At 39.5% G+C, this 15,545-nt stretch overlaps 1 protein-coding gene and 28 non-coding genes across 30 annotated transcripts in view; 1 reads left to right on the forward strand and 28 right to left on the reverse strand.

Moving 5' to 3' along the window:
* matn2 (matrilin 2) overlaps positions 1-15,545 on the forward strand; it is a 43,771-nt gene that overhangs the window by 3,968 nt on the left and 24,258 nt on the right. For both annotated transcript variants that reach the window (XM_023330337.1, XM_023330336.1), the window contains 8 exons: positions 167-739; positions 819-941; positions 1,023-1,145; positions 2,488-2,610; positions 2,785-2,907; positions 4,203-4,325; positions 5,528-5,650; positions 7,646-7,768. In XM_023330337.1, the coding sequence (XP_023186105.1) occupies positions 167-739; positions 819-941; positions 1,023-1,145; positions 2,488-2,610; positions 2,785-2,907; positions 4,203-4,325; positions 5,528-5,650; positions 7,646-7,768 (1,434 nt within the window). The remainder of the gene's footprint in view (positions 1-166; positions 740-818; positions 942-1,022; positions 1,146-2,487; positions 2,611-2,784; positions 2,908-4,202; positions 4,326-5,527; positions 5,651-7,645; positions 7,769-15,545) is intronic.
* trnat-agu lies at positions 5,914-5,987 on the reverse strand. Its single transcript has one exon. It is a non-coding gene; the product is annotated as a tRNA-Thr (tRNA).
* On the reverse strand, positions 6,465-6,538 carry trnat-ugu. The gene has a single exon. It is a non-coding gene; the product is annotated as a tRNA-Thr (tRNA).
* trnat-ugu lies at positions 7,010-7,083 on the reverse strand. Its single transcript has one exon. It is a non-coding gene; the product is annotated as a tRNA-Thr (tRNA).
* Positions 8,215-8,288, reverse strand: trnat-agu. The gene has a single exon. It is a non-coding gene; the product is annotated as a tRNA-Thr (tRNA).
* Positions 8,390-8,463, reverse strand: trnat-ugu. The gene has a single exon. It is a non-coding gene; the product is annotated as a tRNA-Thr (tRNA).
* trnat-agu lies at positions 8,588-8,661 on the reverse strand. The gene has a single exon. It is a non-coding gene; the product is annotated as a tRNA-Thr (tRNA).
* On the reverse strand, positions 8,938-9,011 carry trnat-ugu. Its single transcript has one exon. It is a non-coding gene; the product is annotated as a tRNA-Thr (tRNA).
* On the reverse strand, positions 9,290-9,363 carry trnat-agu. The gene has a single exon. It is a non-coding gene; the product is annotated as a tRNA-Thr (tRNA).
* Positions 9,473-9,546, reverse strand: trnat-agu. The gene has a single exon. It is a non-coding gene; the product is annotated as a tRNA-Thr (tRNA).
* Positions 9,649-9,722, reverse strand: trnat-agu. Its single transcript has one exon. It is a non-coding gene; the product is annotated as a tRNA-Thr (tRNA).
* Positions 11,218-11,291, reverse strand: trnat-ugu. The gene has a single exon. It is a non-coding gene; the product is annotated as a tRNA-Thr (tRNA).
* Positions 11,395-11,468, reverse strand: trnat-agu. Its single transcript has one exon. It is a non-coding gene; the product is annotated as a tRNA-Thr (tRNA).
* On the reverse strand, positions 11,578-11,651 carry trnat-agu. Its single transcript has one exon. It is a non-coding gene; the product is annotated as a tRNA-Thr (tRNA).
* trnat-agu lies at positions 11,761-11,834 on the reverse strand. Its single transcript has one exon. It is a non-coding gene; the product is annotated as a tRNA-Thr (tRNA).
* On the reverse strand, positions 12,110-12,183 carry trnat-ugu. Its single transcript has one exon. It is a non-coding gene; the product is annotated as a tRNA-Thr (tRNA).
* On the reverse strand, positions 12,277-12,350 carry trnat-agu. Its single transcript has one exon. It is a non-coding gene; the product is annotated as a tRNA-Thr (tRNA).
* Positions 12,649-12,722, reverse strand: trnat-cgu. Its single transcript has one exon. It is a non-coding gene; the product is annotated as a tRNA-Thr (tRNA).
* On the reverse strand, positions 12,822-12,895 carry trnat-ugu. The gene has a single exon. It is a non-coding gene; the product is annotated as a tRNA-Thr (tRNA).
* On the reverse strand, positions 13,021-13,094 carry trnar-ccu. The gene has a single exon. It is a non-coding gene; the product is annotated as a tRNA-Arg (tRNA).
* Positions 13,373-13,446, reverse strand: trnat-agu. The gene has a single exon. It is a non-coding gene; the product is annotated as a tRNA-Thr (tRNA).
* Positions 13,556-13,629, reverse strand: trnat-ugu. The gene has a single exon. It is a non-coding gene; the product is annotated as a tRNA-Thr (tRNA).
* trnat-cgu lies at positions 13,755-13,828 on the reverse strand. Its single transcript has one exon. It is a non-coding gene; the product is annotated as a tRNA-Thr (tRNA).
* Positions 14,103-14,176, reverse strand: trnat-agu. The gene has a single exon. It is a non-coding gene; the product is annotated as a tRNA-Thr (tRNA).
* Positions 14,286-14,359, reverse strand: trnat-ugu. The gene has a single exon. It is a non-coding gene; the product is annotated as a tRNA-Thr (tRNA).
* trnat-agu lies at positions 14,484-14,557 on the reverse strand. Its single transcript has one exon. It is a non-coding gene; the product is annotated as a tRNA-Thr (tRNA).
* trnat-cgu lies at positions 14,856-14,929 on the reverse strand. Its single transcript has one exon. It is a non-coding gene; the product is annotated as a tRNA-Thr (tRNA).
* trnat-ugu lies at positions 15,029-15,102 on the reverse strand. Its single transcript has one exon. It is a non-coding gene; the product is annotated as a tRNA-Thr (tRNA).
* trnat-agu lies at positions 15,227-15,300 on the reverse strand. Its single transcript has one exon. It is a non-coding gene; the product is annotated as a tRNA-Thr (tRNA).

The following is a 15,545-nucleotide window of genomic DNA, read 5'->3' on the forward strand; positions in this document are numbered from 1 at the left end:
AAACAAGCTACTATATTTTGCTGGAAAGTTGCTTGTTGGTTAGGTTAGTTCTGTCTTCTTTCAAGTGCACTACCACATTTGCACTAGCAAACTAGACCAAAACCACCTGATAAGATTTTGTGTTTTCGGACCAAAATCTGACCTCAGCCCTCTTCCTGATTTGCAGAGAATCCGTGTAAAGCCACGCCACTGGATTTCGTCTTCGTCATCGACAGCTCCAGGAGCATCCGACTCGAAGACTACGACAAGGTCAAGACCTTCATCGTCAACCTGCTGCAATTTCTCGACGTTGGCCCCAATGCCACCCGCGTGGGGTTGCTGCAGTATGGCAGCGTGGTCCAGCCTGAGTTCTCTCTCAACACCTACACCTCCAAAGCCCAGGTGGAGGAGGCTGTGAGAAACATGCGGCATCTGGCCACCGGCACCATGACCGGCTTGGCCATCCAGTACACTATGGAGGTAGAGCTCACCGAGGAGCAGGGGGCCCGACCGAAGAGCCTGCAAATCCCACGGATCGCTATGATCGTGACGGACGGGAGACCTCAGGACACTGTGGAGGAGATCGCGGCTGAAGCGAGGGAGGCCGGCATCCAGATTTTTGCTATCGGAGTGGGACGGGTGGAGATGAAGACCCTGAAGGCCATAGGAAGCGAGCCCCACTCTGAGCACGTCCACCTGGTGGCCAATTTTAGTCAGATAGAAACCCTGATCTCAGTGTTCAAGTCCAAGCTGTGTGGAGGTGAGCAATCCCTGACCTTGGATTTAGTTGTCGTTATCCATTGCCGAGCTGTGCTTTAGTGTTTGCGCGTGTTCATTAGGCGCAGACATGTGCAAGGTGGTGGAGCATCAGTGCCAGCACCTATGTGTGAGCAGTCCCGCCTCCTACAGGTGCAGGTGCAGGAAAGGCTTCACTCTCAACCCGGATGGGAAGACGTGTAAAGGTGAGTCTCTGACAGGTAAACATTTCCAGTACAGCTGTTCTGAAGCGGTTAGCGACCTGCCGCCATGTTGTCTCTCTGCAGCTGAGGATACGTGCGCTGCGGTGGACCACGGCTGTGATCACATCTGTGTCAACCTGGCTGATGGCTATGAGTGTCTCTGTCGTCCAGGATATGAGCTCACCATTGACCTGAAGACATGCAACAGTAAGAAGTCTCACTTTGACACGATCCTCGCTTTATCCTGCTCATACTTTTACTTTAAAGGGACAGTACTGAATGTTTTCTAGCTATGTACAATCATTTTCTAGCAGAGTCAGGTACCTATGTTACCGACAGCTGTTATAAAATTATGGCTTGAAAGAAATTTAACATTGTAATTTAAAGCCTTATAGTTGGGCCTCTGTCTCTTTAAAAACCCCCTGCTCTTTCTGAAACTCCACCTCCAGGAATTCATCACGTCACCTCTATTAACCCTCTAGCGATGTTTTTACCATCGTTGGACTGAGAAATAGCTTTTATAATGAGCTCAGCAGATGAGCAGTTCCACCAGGTGTTTGCTAATTGCTGCTGGCTAGTCTGAAGGAGTTGGGTGGGGGATTGAGGGATGTGGGGCTGTTCTGTGCTTGGGAGCTTGGAAGCTGCAGCTCTGAGGAGGAGCTTCGTCTTGAAGACGGGGCTAGGTCCACCCCGGCGTTATGCACAGCTGAGAGATTTAAGGATTTTTCAAACATGCATGAAAAAATCAAGGCAACACTCCAGATGTCTTTGACGATGAAATAACATTAAAACAGAAAAGTTGAACTGAAAACTTGCCATAATTTGTAGATTTCTACTTGTAGGAAAATGAAAAACCATTAGAAACATGAATCATTTTTCTTCTACTTCACAATTACGATCATCTTTGTGTCGGCTTATCACATTTGACGTTTGTGTTTGCATTGTAACATGTTCAAGGGACACCAACACTTTTCAAGGATTGTAGTGCGATGTAAGTCTTACTGTTTTTGCCTGCAAGACAACGTGCGCAAAATATGACAAAGTTTTAATTATGATCATGAATGATCTGAGTAAATAAGGCCGTGCAACATATGTGGCAGGCGAGGCAAAAAGAGTCATGCTGAGTGGGTTACTACAAAAGCATCTCTTGGAAATAAATGATCTTTGTGGCCCTCCTGCTGAAACCACAGCCAGCAGCCCTGCTACTACTGATGTCTTGTCCACCCACTGCTGGGAAAGTTTCCCTTTGCTCTCTTGATGGATGCTAACACACACACACAAAAAAAGAAAGCAGAGGGGGATTTCCTGAAGGATGTGTGTTATTGCAATCATCAGAAACGTAGACTTGGATCCAGGCTGAATCCAAACACATCTACCTGACCGAGCCCGAATTCACCCCTGAAGGGAGGATTGAAAGTTACACCATTTTTTATTATTTTTTTAAAAGTCTGCTTCACTCGTAGATTTTGTATTAGTCCTGTTGTAAATGCAGCAGCGGCCCTGGCGGTGTGGTTATGACATTAATAATGCGTTCTCTCTCCCTCCTCAGGAATAGATTACTGTGACCTGGGAAACCACGGCTGTGAGCACAACTGTGTCAGCTTACCGGGATCCTACATCTGCAGCTGTAAGAAAGGCTTCGTCCTGAACGCAGACGGAAAGACTTGCAGCCGTACGAGAATTTTCCCTCATTTCTGGAACGAGGTCAAGAGACCAAATCAATTCTCAAGTCATTTGTGAACTCCCGCTCACAGCTAGATGATTAATAGTTTGAATAAATAGCGATTGTATTGGGGCAAATTTAATGCTTAAAGTGGTTTGTTTTTGTTGTTGTCCTTCTTCTCAGAGATTGATCACTGCGCTGCTGGAAGCCATGGGTGTGAACAGGAGTTTATGAACACAGAAACCTCCTGTGTGTGTAAATGCACAAACGGCTACACACTCAGGTCAGACGGGAAAACCTGCCAAAGTAAGGCTCTCGTTACTCTGTTTGGTAAAAGTGTTTGCAAGATATGTCTAGTGATATGTAGAAATAAAGTCAGAAATTTACCTACATTTTAACGAGACTCGTTTCCTTTTATTTCTTAGTGTTTAGCATTAAATTAGACCTTTTCTTTCCTGTTTTAGGTCTGTAAGGATTATCAAATTTTTCCTATTTGCTACATGTGAAGATATTTGGAGGGAGAATTTATTAGAATATGCCAATAAATGACTTTCTTTTACATAAACTGAGATTACTATGTCTTTAAACAACTTTGTCAAAGCCCAGATCATGATGTCCCGGCTTTCCAAGCTTCTGATAGGCTGATTCACAACATCTGCACTTTAATGCAACACATAAACAAAACTACCTCCTTTAGTGGCAGAATGGAAAAATCAGGAGAGACGATGCGAGAAATAAAGAACAGAAATGTGGACCGCTCCCGACGGTTCTGTCGGGAGGAACGGGACAAAATCCCAGCAAACAACTGTGAGAATCTGTGGAAGGACGTGTGGAACAAATCATACAGTGTTAAATTCAAATGATCGATTCATGCCTTTTTTAACATGAATGGAAATATTTTACTTCATCTGTAAAAGGCAGAAAAATACCTGCGTAGTTCATGACTTTTATCTATCAATAAATGCTTAATTTAAGAAGCAGACCAAACGATTCAGTTGTCTCCGACGTTTGCCGATTCTTTTCTTTTCCCAGAAAACAGAAAAGCACAACAGAACTCATTAGCATCAAACATACAGTACAGACCAAAAGTTTGGACACACCTTTTAATTCAATGAGTTTCCTTTATTTTCATGACTATTGACATTGTAGATTCACACTGAAGGCATCAAAACTATGAATAACACATGTGGAAATATGCACTAAACAAAAAAGTGTAAAACAACTGAAAATACCCCTTATATTCTAGTTTCTTCAAAGTAGCAACCTTTTGCTGTGATTACTGCTTTGCACACACTCTGCATTTTCTTGATGAGCTTCAAGAGGTCGTCACCTGAAATGGTTTTCACTTCATAGGTCAACCTGCCCTGTCAGGTTAATAAGTGGGATTTCTTGCCTTATAAATAGTCATGAAAATAAAGAAAACCCATTGAATTAGAAAGGTGTGTCCAAACTTTTGGTCTGTACTGTATGTTCTTGCCGTCTTTGATAATCTGATGAATGTTGAGAATGAGCTGCAGTATTGAAGCTCTTGAAAACTACTGGCAGTTTTGTTCACAGGAGCTGACCGACCTACACACACTTTCTCTCTCTCTTTCCCACAGAGGTGGATCCCTGTGCTGATGGCAGCCATGGCTGTGAACAGGAGTTTGTGAGCGCCGGAGACTCGTGTGTGTGTCGATGCAGCAAAGGCTTCACACTCAGACCGGATGGGAAAACTTGTAAAAGTATGCGTCTAAACACAATTTTACCTTTAATTGTCCATAACTTGCATTTTGGATTTCTCTTTACAACTTAGTAAAACACATTTAATGGTATTTTTGATATAGAGTTACAAAATTGACAGAAAATCCTGTTGTCAACTTGTAAATACTGAAATGAGCTTTTCTTTTAAACCTCACAGACAATGTGAGGCCTTGAAGGAACCAAAGAGTATTAAACAGCAGAATCTGTCTTTTGCCATCTCAAACGCCTTCCTCAGACTCCTCTGAGATCTTTGCATCAAAGAGCTGATTCAGAGAATAAAAGTGATGGAAGAGAGAGAGAGGAAAACATGCAGTCATTCACCAGCCAGATGGGTCCAGTCGTGCCTAGAGACTCGACTGGAATCTGGCCGCGTTGTTTTCAATCCAAGAAACATTCTTTCATCTTTCACAAGACAGATTTTCTATTTGCAAACAATTCGGCTCAGACGTTTTGAGAGTTTTCCTCTTTCCGTCAGACTCTTGGCAGGTTTTTGGAAATCCAAATTCTGTGCATGAACCGCGAGTTGACCTTCTTCAGAGGAAGAGAAGGAAATCATTTTTTTTAAAGCGAAATCAAAAATCTGAACATTCATTCTCCAAACCACTTGATTCATGCAATCTAATCGATTAATTTACAATTAATCAGTTAACCAAGAATGCATTAGTTATTTTTTTTTTATCAGGTTCAAATCTTAAAAAGCCAACCCTGAATGATAAAGTCTTCTCGTTATGAAAGGGTTGAGAGGAATAAATACGAAAATATATGCTTTTTTCAAAATCAACATATTAAGGCAAAGTGATGCTGCCTATGCATGATGTGAAAGCTTTATTAAGACACTCACTTCAGAATACATTCAGAACAAACAGATGATTATCACCTAAACTTTAGGTAGCTGAGACGACACCTGTTTAGTTAATGACTTTTTTTCTGAATTCTTTTAATTTCTCATAGAAACACTTTCTTAGAACTCACAGGGTTCTGATATTTGACTATGTTATATGTCTTCATTTATCCAAAATCAATTGCACAAGAAAACTCTAGGATGTCATTATTCAAAAATGTACGCTCTTGCTCTTTCCCCTCTAGCCGACAAATCTTGAGAAGAGATATTGCTGATGAAGAGAAGAAACTTTTCAAAACTGCTGACCAACCTACACACACTTTGTCTCTCTCTTTCACGCAGAGGTGGATCCCTGTGCTGACGGCAGCCATGGCTGTGAACAGGAGTTTGTGAGCGCCGGAGACTCGTGTGTGTGTCGATGCAGGAAAGGCTTCACACTCAGACCGGATGGGAAAACTTGTAAAAGTAAGTAGATTGCAGCATATTGTGGTTGAGGAAAAGGGGAAACTTTTTTTAAAAAGGGATTTGAGAAAGGTATTATGTTTCAATAGTGCCTTGGTATTCAGCATGTAGCGCCTTCTCTTGTTTGCTAGACAGACACTTTGACCAGCTAAGCCACAGCACCTTGTAGTTGCAGAAATTACACTATCTCTAAAAGTCAGGACATATTTTGAAACGGATTTCAAATAAACAACAAAAATGTACGAGTTACAAAGCCATTTTTTCAAAGGTGCTGCTGGGATTTGAACCCAGGATCTCCTGTTTACTAGACAGGCACTTTGACCAGCTAAGCCACAGCACCTTGTAGTTTCAGAAATTACACTTTATCTAAAAATAAGGACATATTTTGAAACTGATTACAAATATCAAACAATTTAAACAACAAAAATATCTAAATTATAAATACTTTTTTGGAAAGATCCAGCTGGGATTTGTACCCAGTATCTCTTATTTACAAGACAGGGACTTTGAGCAGCTAAGCCACAACACCTTGAAATTGCTGCAATTACACTTCCCCTAAATGCCAGTACATATTGTAATGACAACTTGAGAAAATAGGATAAACAAAACTACATCAGTCAAAAAGCCATTTCATTCAAAGGTGCTGCTGTGATCTGAACCCAGAATCTTGTCTTTATTAGACAGGCACTTTGACCAGCGAAGCCACAGCACCTTGAAATTGATAACGTTACACTTCCTCTAAATGCCAGTGCATATTGTAATGAAGACTGGAGACTATAGGAAAAACAAAACTACATAAATAAGACAGTTCATCCAAAGGTGCAGCTGGGATTTGAACCCAGGATCTCCTGTTTACAAGACAGATGCTTTGACCAACTAAGCCACAGCACCTAGAAGTTGGTGAAGTGACACTTTCTCTAAAAGTCAGGACATATTTTGAAACAGATTTCAAATAAACAACAAAAATGTATTAATTATTAAGCTGTTCTTTAAAAGGCACTGCTGGGATTTGAACCCATGATTTGATATTTAGTAGACAGGCGCTTTGACAAACTAATCCACAGCACCGTGAAATTGATGAAATTACACTTTCTCTAAAAGTCAGGACATATATTGAAACTGATTTCAAATATCAAAAAATTTAAACAACAAAAATGTCTCAATTATAAAAACTTTTTTAGAAAGGGACTTCTGGGATATGAACCCAGGATATCCTATTTACGAGACAGGCACTTTTACCAATTAAGCCACAGCACCTTAAAATTGATAACGTTACACTTCCTCTAAATGCCAGTGCATTTTGTAATGACGACTTGAGACTATAAGAAAATCAAAACTACATAAATAAGACATTTCATTCAAAGGTGCTGCTGGGATTAAAACCCAGGACCTCCTGTTTACAAGTCAGGCGCTTAGACCAACTAAGCCACAGCACCTGGAAGTTGTGGAAATGACACTTTCTCTAAATGAAAGGACATTAGTTATTTTTTTTATCAGGTTCAAATCTTAAAAAGCTGACGCTGAATGATAAGGTCTTCTCCTTATGAAAGGGTTGAGAGGAATAAATATGAAAATATATGCTTTTTTCAAAATCAACATATTAAGGCAAAGTGATGCTGCCTATGCATGATGTGAAAGCTTTATTAAGACACTCACTTCAGAATACATTCAGAACAAACAGATGATGATCACCTAAACTTTAGGTAGCTGAGACGACACCTGTTTATTTGATGACTTTTTTTCTGAATTCTTTTAATTTCTCGTAGAAACACTTTCTTAGAACTCACAGGGTTCTGATATTTGACTATGTTATATGTCTTCATTTATCCAAAATCAATTGCACAAGAAAACTCTAGGATGTCATTATTCAAAAATGTACGCTCTTGCTCTTTCCCCTCTAGCCGACAAATCTTGAGAAGAGATATTGCTGATGAAGAGAAGAAACTTTTCATAACTGCTGACCAACCTACACACACTTTGTCTCTCTCTTTCACGCAGAGGTGGATCCCTGTGCTGACGGCAGCCATGGCTGTGAACAGGAGTTTGTGAGCGCCGGAGACTCGTGTGTGTGTCGATGCAGGAAAGGCTTCACACTCAGACCGGATGGGAAAACTTGTAAAAGTAAGTAGATTGCAGCATATTGTGGTTGAGGAAAAGGGGAAACTTTTTTTAAAAAGGGATTTGAGAAAGGTATTATGTTTCAATAGTGCCTTGGTATTCAGCACGTAGCGCCTTACAAGAGTATCCAAGCATTTTGTCGCCTTACGACTGCGAACGTGAGTTTGATTAAAATTTCAAGATCTAGAAACAACGAGGGAGAAAATCTTGTTTTTGAAATTTAAAAAAACAATAAAAATGACGAAAATATCTGCATTTATATTTATTCACTCCGAATCAACACTTTCTGGTGCTCAATAAATTTATTAGGCTTTTCACATTAGCTATATATATATATATATATATATATATATATATACATAAATATAAATAAAATCAGGACATATTTTGAAACTGTTTTCAAATATCAAAAATTTATCAGTTACAAACCCATAAGCAATTTCACTCAAAGGTGCTGCTGGGATTTAAACCCAGGATCTCCTGTTCACTAGACAGGCACTTTGACCAACTAAGCCACAGCACCTTGACGTTGCTGCAATTACACTTTAACTAAATGTCAGGAAATATTTTGAAACTGATTTCAAACAACTATATTTTATCATTTATAAAGACTTTTTTTTAGAAAGGTACTGCTGGGATTTGAACCCAGGATCTCCTATTTACAAGACAGGCGCTTTGACCAGCTAAGCCACAGCACCTTGCAGTAGCTGAAATGACACTTTCTCCCAATGCCACTTTCTCTGAATGCCAGGACATATTTTATTAAGAACATGTGTCAAAGGAAAGACAAGAATACATCAGGCAAACAGCCATTTCATTTAAAGATGCTGCTGGGATTTGAACCCAGGATCTCCTGTTTACTAGACAGGCACTTTGACAAACTAAGCCACAGCACCTTCAAGTCGCTGCAAATACACTTTATCTAAAAATAAGGACATATTTTGTAACTAATTTCAAATAAACTACAAAAATGTATTAATTAATAAGCTGTTCTTTAAATGGTACTGCTGGGATTTGAACCCAAGATCTTCTATTTAGGAGACAAGCTCTTTGACCAACCAAGCCACAGCACCTTGTAGTTGCTGAAATTATACTTTCTCTAAAATTCAGGACATATTCTGAAACTGATTTCAAACAACAAAATTGTATTAATTAGTAAGCTGTTCTTTAAATAGTACTGCTGGGATTTGAACCCAGGATCTCCTATTTACAAGACAGGCACTTTGACCAGCTAAGCCACAGCACCTTGAAGTTACTGCAATCACACTTTATCTAAAAATAAGGACATATTTTGTAACTGATTTCAAATAAACAACAAAAATGTATTAATTAGTAAGCTGTTCCTTAAATGGTACTGCTGGGTTTTGAACCCAGGATCTTCTATTTAAGAGACAGGTGCTTTGACCAACAGCACCTTGAAAATAGCACAATTACACTTCCTCTAAAGGCCATGACATATTGTATTAAGAACTTGTGTCAATAGGAAAAACAAGACCAAATCAGGCAGAAAGCCATTTCCTACAAAGGTGCTGCTGGGATTTGAACCCAGGATCTCCTGTTTACTAGACAGGCACTTTGACCAGCTAAGCCACAGCACCTTCAAGTTGCTGCAAATACACTTTATCTAAATGCCAGGACATATTGTAATAACAACTTGAGAATATAGGATAAACAAAATTACATCAGTACAATAGCTATTTCACTCAAAGGTGCTGCTGGGATTTGAACCCAGGATCTCCTGTTTACTAGACAGGCACTTTGACCAGCTAAGCCACAGCACCTTCAAGTTGCTGCAATTACACTTTATCTAAAAATAAGGACATATTTTGTAACTGATTTCAAATAAACAACAAAAATGTATTATTAATAAGCTGTTCTTTAAATGGTACAGCTGGGATTTGAACCCAGGATCTCCTGTTTACTAGACATGCACTTTTACCAGCTAAGCCACAGCACCTTGAAGTTACTGCAATCACACTTTCTCTAAATGCCAAGACATATTGTATTAAGAACTTGTGTCAACAGGAAAAACAAGACCAAATCAGGCAGAAAGCCATTTCCTACAAAGGTGCTGCTGGGATTTGAACCCAGGATCTCCTGTTTACTAGACAGGCACTTTGACTAGTATTAAGGAAGAAATATGGTTTAACATTAACTTTGGACAAAAGGTTTGGCTCCTTCTCCCTTAGAGTCCCGGTATCTCTGACAGGCGGGCTGCGGCTGGAGAAAGTGAAACCACGACACTGTGCGTTGCCGTCACAGATCACAGAGTTTAATTCCACACAAAACAACGCATGAATCAATTAACAAAGCTGCAGAGGTACAGAGATATATATTCATTACCTGTAACAGGAAAAATAGAAAAAGAAACACAAAGAAAACAAGGGGGTTGGGGGCAAAGACGCGTCTTTGGAGAAAGCTTTATGCTCAAAAGCAGAACAGTGGTAGCATTCTGAATTTTTTAACGTTTACATGAAGTTTTATACCGAGTGGGTGTTTCTTCAATTTAATATATTCAACTAAGGCGTTCGCTCTTTAACCAATTAGAAACTCCCGTAGGGACTACAGGAAACTTGAGAAGTCTCCCAATTTACAACGAAGTTCCAAAGGCGTCTGGTTTCTATCGAGAGACAAAGGCGGACCAGTTAATCTTGGACAATACCAGGTACGAATGTCCCCGGCGCCGAGAGTCTTAAGATAAGATTTCGCAGACACCCATAAATCTGACGTCTCTTCCATTATCTCTCCTAACGTTCTCGAAGAGACTTGCATCTGGTAATTTTCAAGAAATGTTATCTTTGCAAACCCCTTTTTTTGCTTTTGGACACTCAGCCCCCCAAAAGATTAAGTTCTGCCAAAATAATACATAAAATCCACAGGACAAAATAAAGTATAATTACTGAGCCATTTTCTAATAGTAAAAAAAACCATTTTCATTCAAACAATTTCCATTTGCTTCTAATATCGTCACAGATAATACAGTTTTCAAATACATTCATCCTTTAATAGTTTTTAAATGAGATAATACAATCTTCAGTAAACATGGTATTAATACTTAGAAGTTAAATGTTACGGGGTTTCAATCTTCTATTTTGCATTAGTTTTACACCATCGCAGATGCTGGCCTCCAGCAGTTCTCCCCAACTGCCTGCAAGAATGTTAATTTATGTTTCTGTGTTCTGGCCGGGCTGCAAGCGGCCCCATTTAGTGATCTGCATTCTAACCCCTGTCTGTCCGGTTCAAAACAAGAGTATCAAACCTACCCTTTTACACATGCGTAAAATTAACTGCATTAAGCACCAAAATCAATAATTTTCCTCGACACTAGCTAAGCCACAGCACCTCAAATTTGATGCAATTACACTTTCTCTAAATGCCAGGACATATTGTAATAACAACTTGAGAATATAGGATAAACAAAACTACATCTGTACAATAGCTATTTCACTCAAAGGTGCTGCTGGGATTTGAACCCAGGATCTCCTGTTTACAAGACAGGCACTTTGACCAGCTAAGCCACAGCACCTTGAAGTTACTGCAATCACACTTTATCTAAAAATAAGGACATATTTTGTTACTGATTTCAAATAAACAACAAAAATGTATTAATTAGTAAGCTGTTCTTTAAATGGTGCTGCTGGGATTTGAACCCAGGATCTCCTGTTTACTAGACACGCACTTTGACCAGCTAAGCCACAGCACCTTGAACTTGATGCAATTACACTTTCTCTAAAAGCCAAGACATATTCTATTAAGAATTTGTGTCAATAGGAAAAACAAGACCGAATCAGGGAGAAAGCCATTTCATTCAAAGGTGCTGCTGGGATTTGAACCCAGGATCTCCTGTTTACTAGACAGGCACTTTGACCAGCTAAGCCACAGCACCTTCAAGTTGTTGCAAATACACTTTATCTAAAAATAAGGACATATTGTAATAACAACTTGAGAATATTGGATAAACAAAACTACATCAGCACAATAGCTATTTCACTCAAAGGTCCTGCTGGGATTTGAACCCAGGATCTCCTGTTTACTAAACAGGCACTTTGACCAGCTAAGCCACAGCACCTTCAAGTTGCTGCAATTACACTTTATCTAAAAATAAGGACATATTTTGTAACTGATTTCAAATAAACAACAAAAATGTGTTATTAATATGCTGTTCTTTAAATGGTACAGCTGGGATTTGAACCCATGATCTGCTGTTTATTAGACACGCACTTTGACAAACTAAGCCACAGCTCCTTCAAGTTTCTGCAAATACACTTCATCTAAAAATAAGGACATATTTTGTAACTGATTTCAAACAACTATATTTTATCATTTGTAAAGACGTTTTAAGAAAGGTACTGCTGGGATTTGAACCCAGGCTCTCCTATTTACAAGACAGGCGCATTGACCAGCTAAGCCACAGCACCTTGCGGTTTCTCTGAATGCCAGGACATATTTTATTAAGAACATGTGTCAAAGGAAAGACAAGACTACATCAGGGAAAAAGCCATTTCATTCAAAGGTGCTGCTAGGATTTGAACCCAGGATCTCCTGTTTACTAGACAGGCACTTTGACCAACTAAGCCACAGCACCTTGACGTTGCTGCAATTACACTTTAGCTAAACGTCAGGAAAAATTTTGAAACTGATTTCAAATGTCAAACAATTTAAGCAACTAAGTTGTATCATTTATAAAGACATTTTTAGAAAGGTACTAATGGGTTTTGAGCACAGGACCACATGTCTTCTAGACAGGCTCTTTTACCTGCTAAGCCACAGCACCTTGAAATTACAGCAATTACACTTCCTCTAAATGCCAGTACATACTGTAATGACAACTTGAGATAATAGGATAAACAAAACTACATCAGTCAAAAAGCCATTTAATTCAAAGGTGCTGCTGGGATTTGAACCCAGGATCTCCTATTTACGAGACAGGCGCTTTGACCAGCTAAGCCACAGCACCTCGAACTTACTGAAACCAAACTTTATCTAAAAGTAAGGACATATTTTGTAACTGATTTCAAACAACTATATTTTATCATTTATAAAGACTTCTTTAGAAAGGTACTGCTGGGATTTGAACCCATGATCTCCTATTTACAAGACAGGCGCTTTGACCAGCTAAGCCACAGCACCTTGCAGTTGGTGAAATGACACTTTCTCCCAATGCCACTTTCTCTGAATGCCAGGACATATTTTATTAAGAACATGTGTCAAAGGAAAGAGAAGACTACATCAGGCAAAAAAGCCATTTCATTCAAAGGTGCTGCTGGGATTTGAACCCAGGATCTTCTATTTAGGAGACAAGCTCTTTGACCAACTAAGCCACAGCACCTTGTAGTTGCTGAAATTATACTTTCTCTAAAATTCAGGACATATTCTGAAACTGATTTCAAATAAACAACAAAAATGTATTAATTAGTAAGCTGTTCTTTAAATGGTACTGCTGGGTTTTGAACCCAGGATCTTCTATTTAAGAGACAGGTGCTTTGACCAACAGCACCTTGAAAATAGCACAATTACACTTCCTCTAAAGGCCATGACATATTGTATTAAGAACTTGTGTCAATAGGAAAAACAAGACCAAATCAGGCAGAAAGCCATTTCCTACAAAGGTGCTGCTGGGATTTGAACCCTGGATCTCCTGTTTACTAGACAGGCACTTTGACCAGCTAAGCCTCAGCACCTCAAATTTGATGCAATTACACTTTCTCTAAATGCCAAGACATGTTGTATTAAAAACTTGTGTCAACAGGAAAAACAAGACCAAATCATGCAGAAAGCCATTTCCTACAAAGGTGCTGCTGGGATTTGAACCCAGGATCTCCTATTTACAAGACAGGCGCTTTGACCAGCTAAGCCACAGCACCTTGCGGTTGCTGAAATGACACTTTCTCCCAATGCCACTTTCTCTGAATGCCAGGACATATTTTATTAAGAACATGTGTCAAAGGAAAGACAAGACTACATCAGGCAAAAAAGCCATTTCATTCAAAGGTGCTGCTGGGATTTGAACCCAGGATCTCTTATTTACGAGACAGGCGCTTTGACCAGCTAAGCCACAGCACCTTGAACTTACTGAAACCACACTTTATCTAAAAGTGAGGACATATTTTGTAACTGATTTCAAACAACTATATTTTATCATTTATAAAGACTTTTTTAGAAAGGTACTGCTGGGATTTGAACCCAGGATCTTCTATTTAACAGACAGGTGCTTTGACCAACAGCACCTTGAAAACAGCACAATTACACTTCCTCTAAAGGCCATGACATATTGTATTAAGAACTTGTGTCAATAGGAAAAACAAGACCAAATCAGGCAGAAAGCCATTTCCTACAAAGGTGCTGCTGGGATTTGAACCCAGGATCTCCTGTTTACTAGACAGGCACTTTGACCAACTAAGCCACAGCACCTCAAATTTGATGCAATTACACTTTCTCTAAATGCCAAGACATGTTGTATTAAAAACTTGTGTCAACAGGAAAAACAAGACCAAATCATGCAGAAAGCCATTTCCTACAAAGGTGCTGCTGGGATTTGAACCCAGGATCTCCTATTTACAAGACAGGCGCTTTGACCAGCTAAGCCACAGCACCTTGCAGTTGCTGAAATGACACTTTCTCCCAATGCCACTTTCTCTGAATGCCAGGACATATTTTATTAAGAACATGTGTCAAAGGAAAGACAAGACTACATCAGGCAAAAAGCCATTTCATTCAAAGGTGCTACTGGGATTTGAATCCAGGATCTCCTGTTTACTAGACAGGCACTTTGACCAACTAAGCCACAGCACCTTGACGTTGCTGCAATTACACTTTAGCTAAACGTCAGGAAATATTTTGAAACTGATTTCAAATGTCAAACAATTTAAGCAACTAAATTGTATCATTTATAAAGACATTTTTAGAAAGGTACTAATGGGTTTTGAGCACAGGACCACATGTCTTCTAGACAGGCTCTTTGACCTGCTAAGCCACAGCACCTTGAAATTACAGCAATTACACTTCCTCTAAATGCCAGTACATACTGTAATGACAACTTGAGATAATAGGATAAACAAAACTACATCAGTCAAAAAGCCATTTAATTCAAAGGTGCTGCTGGGATTTGAACCCAGGATCTCCTATTTACGAGACAGGCGCTTTGACCAGCTAAGCCAAAGCACCTCGAACTTACTGAAACCACACTTTATCTAAAAGTAAGGACATATTTTGTAACTGATTTCAAACAACTATATTTTATCATTTATAAATACTTCTTTAGAAAGGTACTGCTGGGATTTGAACCCATGATCTCCTATTTACAAGACAGGCACTTTGACCAGCTAAGCCACAGCACCTTGCGGTTGCTGAAATGACACTTTCTCCCAATGCCACTTTCTCTGAATGCCAGGACATATTTTATTAAGAACATGTGTCAAAGGAAAGACAAGACTACATCAGGCAAAAAGCCATTTCATTCAAAGGTGCTGCTGGGCTTTGAACCCAGGATCTCCTGTTTACTAGACAGGCACTTTGACCAACTAAGCCACAGCACCTTGACGTTGCTGCAGTTACACTTTAGCTAAACGTCAGGAAATATTTTGAAACTGATTTCAAATGTCAAACAATTTAAGCAACTAAGTTGTATCATTTATAAAGACATTTTTAGAAAGGTACTAATGGGTTTTGAGCCCAGGATCTCCTATTTACAAGACAGGCGCTTTAACCAGCTAAGCCACAGCACCTTGCGGTTGCTGAAATGACACTTTCTCCCAATGCCACTTTCTCTGAATGCCAGGAC

The sequence above is a fragment of the Xiphophorus maculatus genome, chromosome 3 (assembly GCF_002775205.1).
Source record: "Xiphophorus maculatus strain JP 163 A chromosome 3, X_maculatus-5.0-male, whole genome shotgun sequence".
Lineage (NCBI taxonomy): Eukaryota > Metazoa > Chordata > Actinopteri > Cyprinodontiformes > Poeciliidae > Xiphophorus > Xiphophorus maculatus.